General features: G+C 38.4%; 1 protein-coding gene across 4 annotated transcripts in view; it reads right to left on the minus strand.

Moving 5' to 3' along the window:
• LOC134655912 (synaptosomal-associated protein 25-like) overlaps positions 1-8,050 on the minus strand; it is a 47,549-nt gene extending 39,499 nt beyond the window's left edge. For 2 of the 4 annotated variants that reach the window (XM_063511415.1, XM_063511414.1), the window contains exon 1: positions 6,679-6,766. In XM_063511415.1, the coding sequence (XP_063367485.1) occupies positions 6,679-6,698 (20 nt within the window). In that variant the 5' untranslated portion in view covers positions 6,699-6,766. Of the gene's footprint in view, positions 1-6,678; positions 6,767-7,727 lie in introns of those variants that run through there. The other 2 variants (XM_063511416.1, XM_063511413.1) reach the window with 2 other exon arrangements.
• Positions 8,051-9,112: the final 1,062 nt, after the last annotated feature.

Raw genomic sequence — 9,112 nt, forward strand, 5'->3', positions numbered from 1 at the left:
AAGACAAATTAAATGCAATTTTGATACCTACTAATTGTCAAAATAAAGATTCAATATATAATGGAATGGAAGGCCTCTGGGCGGCTAAAGGGCGGCTAAATAATATACAACGGTCGAATGTCTATTGTTTACCCCCCTTATTCACAGAACTTGGCAACCTTTTACAAAACTCTGTTAACTTTTGTCTCTTTCTAACAAACTTAAATGTCAAACTGATGGATAGGGACAAACGTTAATCAAACGCTTTGTTAAATTTGACAAACGTTTATGTTATGAAACATACCATACCATTGAAGACATCCTCCAGACTGAGCATAGTAGCGCTACCCCCTCTGCCACAAATATACGGTAGTTTTACTCCATTTTCGAGTCAAAGTGTCTTTGTGTGACGTCCGTGTCTTTGAACGGACCAATCACGGCACGGGACTCGCTCACCTCGTCCTCCGCATCCCATTATTTTTGGCAGCATCGGTTTCATGAAATAATTGCTCTAAACTCCGTCTAGAGGATTCCTAGTCTATGGTTATGAATAACTAAAGCCAGGCTTTAAACATCATATACAACCAATCAATGAATTTTTGGTGTTAAGTAAGTAAGTAAGTTGTATCATTAAAGCGTGGTTGAATAAAGTTCGTACATATCTATCTTTTAACCTTTTGGACGCCAATGGCCGATATATCCGCACCGTAGGTTCAACGCTAAAGACCGATTAATCGGTCACAGACCACAGAGCAACATAGACCTACGTGCATATGCATAAAGTTCAATTTCAGTTTTGACACTTCGGTGACGTGGCGTCAGCGTGACAGCTTTCGTGTATGACACGGCGTCGAAAGGGTTAACTAGCAACATAAACGTCGTAATTTTTTGCGTTCGTCACTGACAAGGGCAATCCATAGGGCCTACCGCGAACCACGTTCGACGTGTTGCCTCTTTGTCGCACTTGTAAATTGGTACGTAAGTGTGAGAGGGAGGCAACACGTCGAACGTGGTTCGCGGTAGGCCCTCATGTCCGGATGTATTTATATTCCCCGGGGCAATACGACGACTACGTCAGTGATACTTTCTTATTGATCGGTTTTCTTTATTTTCCCCTTACGTGTTATAAGTAAGTTTAAAAGTTAGGGCGAGGCATAGAGAAATATACATCAGTACCATACATCAGTTCAGACTATTAATTTCAGTGTCTACATCTAATAGCATCGAGTAGCGGAACTATCAGTACTGTTACAATAGATGTATATAGCACCGACCGGAAAGTCTTATCTCAACAGCATAAGATTTTCCGGTCGGTGCTACATCTATTGTCAAGTAGCAGTACTGATAGTTCCGCTACTCGATGCTAGATGCTAATAGTCTTTTTGGTACTAAAACTGATGTATGGAGTGAGCACTCTATGTATTTTTTTCTCTATGGCCGAGGATAAAATGTCACATTTTACAAGTTGTTAGCTCATTGTAAGTTGTGGGTGAACAAAGGAAAGTTCGTATTTGTGCGTTCGTCATTGACAAGGGCAATCCATAATGTATGGATATATTTCTATTCCTCGGAGCAACACGCCAGCAACGTCACTGATACTCTTTTCTTGATCGATTTCTATTTTTTTCTCCGAACTTTGATTCTTTTTTACGATAAGAGTTATAATTTCCTGTTATGTTGAGGTAGATCGAAGCCGAAGCGCTCTCATTTCATTTTTTTCGATAATTAATAAATATAAAAAAAAAACATTTAACTTGAACAAAAGCTTATGGTAGCAAAAACATAACTTCGCTTGGCATAAATCGATATATACCTTGCCTTGGCTTGGCAAACCTCATCTTAACTTTGCAAAACGTTTTATAGTGAGTTTAACTGTAAATGTCGATTTTCAGAGAAATATTGAATAAAAAAATTCAAGACACTTTACCACATTTCGAACTAATTTAAATATATATAAGTATTGTTTATTCCAGTTTCTATAGGAAACTTTTTTCACAAAACCCACTTCAACAGGATTTATCTGTTTAAATCCGACTGCTCCGTCTATTCTAAACCTCGTAACATGACAATGCTTTCAAGTTTAATTGGTTTTGTTTATTTCTGAAGTTCTGTATGTAGGTACATGTTTGCACCATCTGTTCCGTAATAGCGTCAAAACTATTGAGTCGATTTTGGTGAATGGGCTGTCAGTATACCAATCGTTTTTACTACGCATGTGACATCTAAGGTCAAAATTTCGACAGACAAGGTTGTTTTTTTATATTTTTTGTGATAGTCAGTAAACGAGCAGACGAGCCGCCTGATGGGAAGCGGTCATCGTCGCCCATGGACATAAGCAACATCACAGGAGCCACTTAAGCGTTGCCGACCCTTGAGATCCCTAAATACCCGCTTCTTGAAGAATCCCATGTCGTAGTGCAAAGGAAATACCTCAGGAGGCAACTCATTCCACATTCTGCACGTTCTGGGAAGAAACGAGCGATCTGTCCGCTTTATTTTGTTTTTAATAAACCGTAGTTGGGAAAATGTTTTTCTAAAGTTTTGCTTGTTAGTCAACTGCCGCGATACTCGTCATATTATAAATTAATGAAAGCCGTTACGCTGTACATCAGCATTTACCAAGAAAAAACCGGCCAAGTGCGAGTCGGACTCGCGCACGGAGGATTCCGCACCATCAACAAAAAATAGAGCGAAACAAGCAAAAAAACGGTCACCCATCCAAGTACTGACCCCGCCCGACGTTGCTTAACTTCGGTCAAAAATCACGTTTGTTGTATGGGAGCCCCACTTAAATCTTAATTTTATTCTGTTTTTAGTATTTGTTGTTATAGCGGCAACAGAAATACATCATCTGTGAAAATTTCAACTGTCTAGCTATCACGGTTCGTGAGATACAGCCTGGTGACAGACGGACGGACGGACGGACGGACGGACAGCGGAGTCTTAGTAATAGGGTCCCGTTTTTACCCTTTGGGTACGGAACCCTAAAAACGTCCCCTAGTATCTCAATATCAAATGAGTCAACCCTAAGTGTAAGGCCTGAGTGGACGCTGGAAGTGGAGCGTTCGGCGGGGCGTGCAGCGTGGCGTCGGGCTCACAACTTAGTGTAAGGCCTGAGTGGACGCTCATGTTGGGCGTGCACTGGGGCGGGGCGTGCAGCGTACATTTTAAACAAATGCAAGCGTATAGGAGCGGCCTTAGTGCACGCTGCTCAAATCACTTGTGGGCCCGACGCCATGCTGCACGCCCCGCCGAACGCTCCGCTCCGAGCGTCCACTCAGGCCTTACACTAAAGGCTCATTTAGACGGTGCGAGAACTCGTAATTGCGTCATTTGATCGGTCGGCTGAATTGATGTCACGTCGATGGTCCGCAATGTAACTAAAATCGTATACGAGTTCGCGCGCCGTCTAAATCAGCCCTAAGAGTCAACCTCGATGGTCTGGTGATGTCATTAATCAAAGTCTAGGCGTGATGGAGCAATGTAAACCTCTATCTGAGACTAAGTAATTTAGGTCTAGATAGATTGATAGGTTTTAGAAGCCCTAAGAAAAGCACATTGCGAGGTGTGAGCGTATTTTGTGTAAGTAAGATGTATTTACGTGATTCCGAATTCTTCAGAATGAAGGGGAATTTCCGAAATAGACTTAAGTGTGATGGAATTACGACCGATTTTAGGAACTACCCCGAAAAAAAAGCAAATATAATGGATAGTGAGGAATGGAACCCGATTTCTTCAGTGAGCTTTCTATTTAAAACTTAAACAATAACAGTAAGTAAGTACAGTCACCGTCAGAATTTGCTAAGCGGGCGAGGTTTTCAAAATGAACTTGTCACGACTTTATTGTTAAGGGTATAAGGGTATGTCAATGTAATTTTGAACACCTCGCCCGCTTCGCAACTTCTACTGCTGACTGTACAGTGTAGCTAAATTTACCATGGAACGACGTAAGTAGATAAATAGAAAGAAACTCAAGTTGAGTTTCTGTTACTTTTATCAGTACGCGCTAGGTCGCAACGCCTACTACCGCGGCGCAGCTAGTGCTCAAATCCCTAGTGTGCAAGGTACCGACCTTATCACAACTGGAACTATAAAAAAAACTCCAAATTTCCAGGTCCGACTCAGACGGTAGACTCATATCTATCTTGATACAATTTCAAATATCATGAGCAAGGCTAACCGGCGGAATCCCATAGTTACATACATGAGTCATTGTTCTTGGTGATCTCACTGAAGGCTAACGTCAGAGGTTTTGCGATGGACTGACTAAGCAGTATACAAAATAAGAGTAAACAATCCAAGTTATTGGCACCAAGATTCAAAATCACTTTCAGTGGAGAAAGTGTAGGTAGACCAAATAACTTAATAGTTTTAAGTATACTACCTAACATGTAATCACTGGCATACTTTAGACGTAATTTACAGAATGTGTTGGAAAAAATGGTAATACGGATAGCGCCCCGTCACCAACCGGCGGTGGAGAGATAGAGGCTCTTGTCGTGTTGTTGTCTTGTGTCTTGTGCTTGTGTTGTGTTGTATGTAGTCCTCGTTTTGAGGCTGGGGCTCAAAGTAAGCCCTTCATTAAAAGCAGCAGTCAAACGATAAGTTTATCGGGTTCACCTCCATAGTAAATCTAGGGTTAAAAGACAGACTACTATTAAAACGTTTTAGCAAATATACAACACGAACGCAGGCGACATATTGTACGTACTGTCTGTGTACTACATCCAACTCGGTAACTGTCACGACTGGCTGACCAACCCATAAATCGAGCCTATATACAGGCTGACTAGGCACTACCCTCGTTCTATTAATAGACAATCGTGAACCTTATTTCAAAGATATAAGGTCGTCCGAATCCGTCCGATAGCCAGCTGTGTTGTAGTACACTTCTATCTGACGTTACGTAATTAGGTCTGGCCGAATGGGCCATCCGACACAACCCCGGGTTCTGGCATTGTTCGATTTGTCCGGTATTTTGACCTTTTATTAGATGACTGAACTCATGAGATCTTTAATGTTATTGAGATACAATACCGGCAATTTACCTACGTATTGCTTTTATGTTTAAATTTTTGAAAAGCTTTCAGGTATGGTATATGTATAGCTAAGTCTTCCTGTATAACAACAGATTTGTTGATTTGAATCAAGAGTTTAAGACTAGCAAGAACACCTTTTCTGCGTTGCGAAGACTGCTGATCATAATTTCCTTCACCAGTGTCAGACTTGTGAGGATATTTTACACTTCACTGAAGGTCTCAGTTTGAGACCGAATATCATAATACAATGTGATGGATTTATCTTATTCGCTTCACGCACAATATGTCTCCCTTTTGGCGTGGGACGAGATACATTTATCACATTCGTAGTTCAACTGTCACCCTATTCGTGTAGGTGGAAAGTGGAGATATGACGTCAAACATATCTACATGATATCTTATTGAAAGCCGGAGCAAACCGACTCATTTTGGGGAATTATGGGCAATTTAAATACAGGGTGTTGCGTTCAGTATGGACCAAAAGGTAAATGATAACCTTGTTGGAATGCAAGAAGATTGATATTGGGATGTAGCCGCGTGTCGCAAGTCAGTTAACGTCTTTGCCGATCAAATGGTTAAAAGCTGCCGATTACTAGAATAGTTTCGGAGAACTCATTAAATTTCGCTGAATATCTATTTTTAAATTTTGTTTGTTCCATCCATACTGAATGGGACACCGTGTATAGATGACTTCTATTTGTCGTTATGATTATGGGCAAACATTCAATATGGGAATAAACTTTTACGATACCTATTCATGCTCGGTATAGTAACCATTTAATATGGTCGAATTACGGCTTTTATGGACATTAGTCACATTGGATAATGTGATAGTGTTATAGATATTATATTTTTTACATGTTTATATCAAAATACTGAGTAAACTGTGATCTAAATATAGGTTTAGAGCGGCCTTAGGGAGCTGTTACCAGGGCAGTCGCAACTGTCGCAAGGGGCCTCGCGCAACCTGGGAGCCTGGGATCCGCTTGGCAACTAATCCCAGTAATTGGCGTGGGCGCTAGTTTTTACGAAAGCGACTGCTATCTGACCTTCCAACCCAGAGGGTAAACTAGGCCTGTATTGGGATTAGTCCGGTTTCCTCACGATGTTTTCCTTCACCGAAAAGCGACTGGTAAATATCAAATGATATTTCGTACATAAGTTCCGAAAAACTCATTGGTACGAGCCGGGGTTTGAACCCGCGACCTCCGGATTGCAAGTCTCACGCTCTTACCGCTAGGCCACCTTTATATTATTGTAATATAACATTTTCGTACAGTCAAAGTATTTAATTTCCGACCTATTTAGCACCTTGTCACAGTGACAATCCATATGAAAGTCGCTAGAGAGTCTAGAGACCTCATCCTATTGTCACTGTGACAAAGTACAAAATGGGTAGGAAATAATGACTGTATAAATGGAGGACCCTAAAAAATACCCTGACCAGGTGAGAACTCATGCCCTGAGGGTCATACTTATATAGAAGTTCCTGTCTTAAGTAATAAATTTTTTAGTACTTACCTAGGGTTTGCAATCCGGATCCGAAATGTATGGAATTATCCGGATCTGGATCCGGATCCGCGGATATTCCCATACATTTCGGATCCGTCGTGCAAACCCTATACTTGCCCAATGGCATAAACATCAATGATCTACTTACAATTTCTCAAGCTCCCTCATATTGATCAAGTTAAGTTGTAAATGTCTGTAAATGATTTACTTATTACGTTCATTGAAACACATATTACACATTGCACGGCTGAAACAACACTAATGATCTGATAAGTGGAAAAGATAAGATAAAAACATAACATCAAACTGTACTGAAATAGTTTTGGAGTTTGTCTATGGTTTATAAACCTTAGCTTTCCTTGATTCATATCAATCAAAGTTTTTATAGAATTAAACTTTTATGGTTAAATTTTGGATTGAATTTTTGCCTCTTGTATTCAAAACCATTTTTTTTTCTGACTGTATCACTGTCTCATCTCTGTACTTCCTTTAAAAGAATTTGCTAACTGTTTAATACATTAAACAGAGTGTTACAACACTCAAATTAAAAATAGCAACTATTTACATTTAATAAAAAATATGGGAGAACAATAAATAACAAAATTATGAAACTTGAATATTGTCTCGGCAAATGGAAATCACATTAACACTAAAGAAACTGATGGTGACTGTAGCATTTTTAACTTAAGAACTGGAAATATATTAAATAATATTCCAAGAACTTTATCAAACTTTTAAAAATGTTAAAGGAATTTAGTTTTGCTCCAAATGAGATAAAACCATGAATGGAACTGATAGCATCCTGTAGCCAGGAAATGAGTCATAACAAATTTGTTGTAAATGTTACAACAGGTGCAAGAATATGAATTTTGTGTATGAAATCTAACATATTTATAAGAGTAATTACTTAAGTTTCTATAATGCATTAATAAATTTATCTTTGACTTGTTGCCAAGCCTATTCTTAATGGATGATTTAGCATATCTAATAAGATTGATGATCTATCATTGCCACGACGTGAAATACGGCAAAACCCGCCCGTGACATCATTCAAACAAAATGTTTAGCATCCTCTTAAAATTCCACTAGGTAATCAAAACAGTTATCTCTTATCTTGAATGCAAATACCCACTTCGCAACTCAACGTATTATATCAAAATACTACTTTAAAGTAAAACTAAAAATAAATTCACTTACTTGTGGGTTTATTCTAGCACGGCACAACAAAAAGGGGTTGTTGACACTTTACACCCACTAGGCACCAAAAACAGCACAAGGATTGGAGAGGCTTTCGCCCTCTAGCACGGGCTGGCGGCTGCTGCGAGCGTTCGCTGGTGGTCGATCGACACTCAACCCAACTCTGTAAGGTTAGTCAAGAAAACGAAATGCGCAATGTTTTTCGACTGCGCATTGACCTTTGTTATAACTGGCATGCGCGTGAATTATCAAAAGTGAATGCAAAAGCACATCAACTGTACCTTGAATTAATAAACAAAGGTAAGTTTGTGAAAAATCTTGTGAGAATTAACGCTCTTTCGTTCGGGAACTTAGCTCCAAGTTCCTGTTGCTAAATATTAGCAATTTGTGCACCATGTGTCACTTTCACTTGTCAAAACGATTTGACAGTTGACTTTGTCAAAATAACAAAATATATTGCCAGAAAAATGATTTGTTATAGAATAATATAAATCCTTATAGACATTGTTTATATCAATAATTTGTTTGAATATGTCAACAAATTACTATTAAGATATATTTACAAATAACTAAGCTACTTATAAAAATTGTTTTTTTGTTATTAATAACAGCGCCATCTAGCAATGTACTTTTCTAATTGATTTTCATTTTGTGGTTGTCATCGCGGTTTTGCTACTCCTCGCTAGATGGCGCTAATGTTAAAATTTACGTGTGATTTATTTGTAAGGGTTATATAGCTGGTCAACAAAATCATGTCAGTAAAAAAAGGCGCGAAATTCTAATTTTCTATGGGACGATATCCCTTCGCGCCTACATTTTTCAAATTTGCCGCCGTTTTCTACTGTCAAGATCTGGTTGACCAAGTATAAATAAAATTACTTATTTTGGTTTAATAGTATAATATAATGATAGCCTACCTACTTATTCGATTCATCAATTATTAAATTACGGTTTTATTTATTAACTCTCAAACAGTATATATAATTATTGTTTCTAAAACTAGCTATGCTAATCTATTAGATTTGTTATAAACTATGAAAACTTTAAAGAACAAGTTTTAAATAGATAACTGGTTGAGTCAAATATTGAAAAATTATTTAATTTCGTTAAGAATGTAGATAAACATGGAATACATAGAGTGCAGGTACCACATGCGTTGATAACCGCGAGCCCTGCGCCCGTTCCACAGCCATTACTTATATAAGAGCCATTTCTATTATTTTGTATGTAACACCCATATGCAAGTAGGTTAATTTCTTCTAATTATTTTTATTTTTAAACGCTTGAGAGGTTTACCTAAAATATATCTTAGACTCAATAAAAATGAGCTTTCAAAATCTAGATACACACACTGTACCTATATTATGATTATAATAATAAAGTTT

The sequence above is a fragment of the Cydia amplana genome, chromosome 17 (genome assembly GCF_948474715.1).
Source record: "Cydia amplana chromosome 17, ilCydAmpl1.1, whole genome shotgun sequence".
Lineage (NCBI taxonomy): Eukaryota > Metazoa > Arthropoda > Insecta > Lepidoptera > Tortricidae > Cydia > Cydia amplana.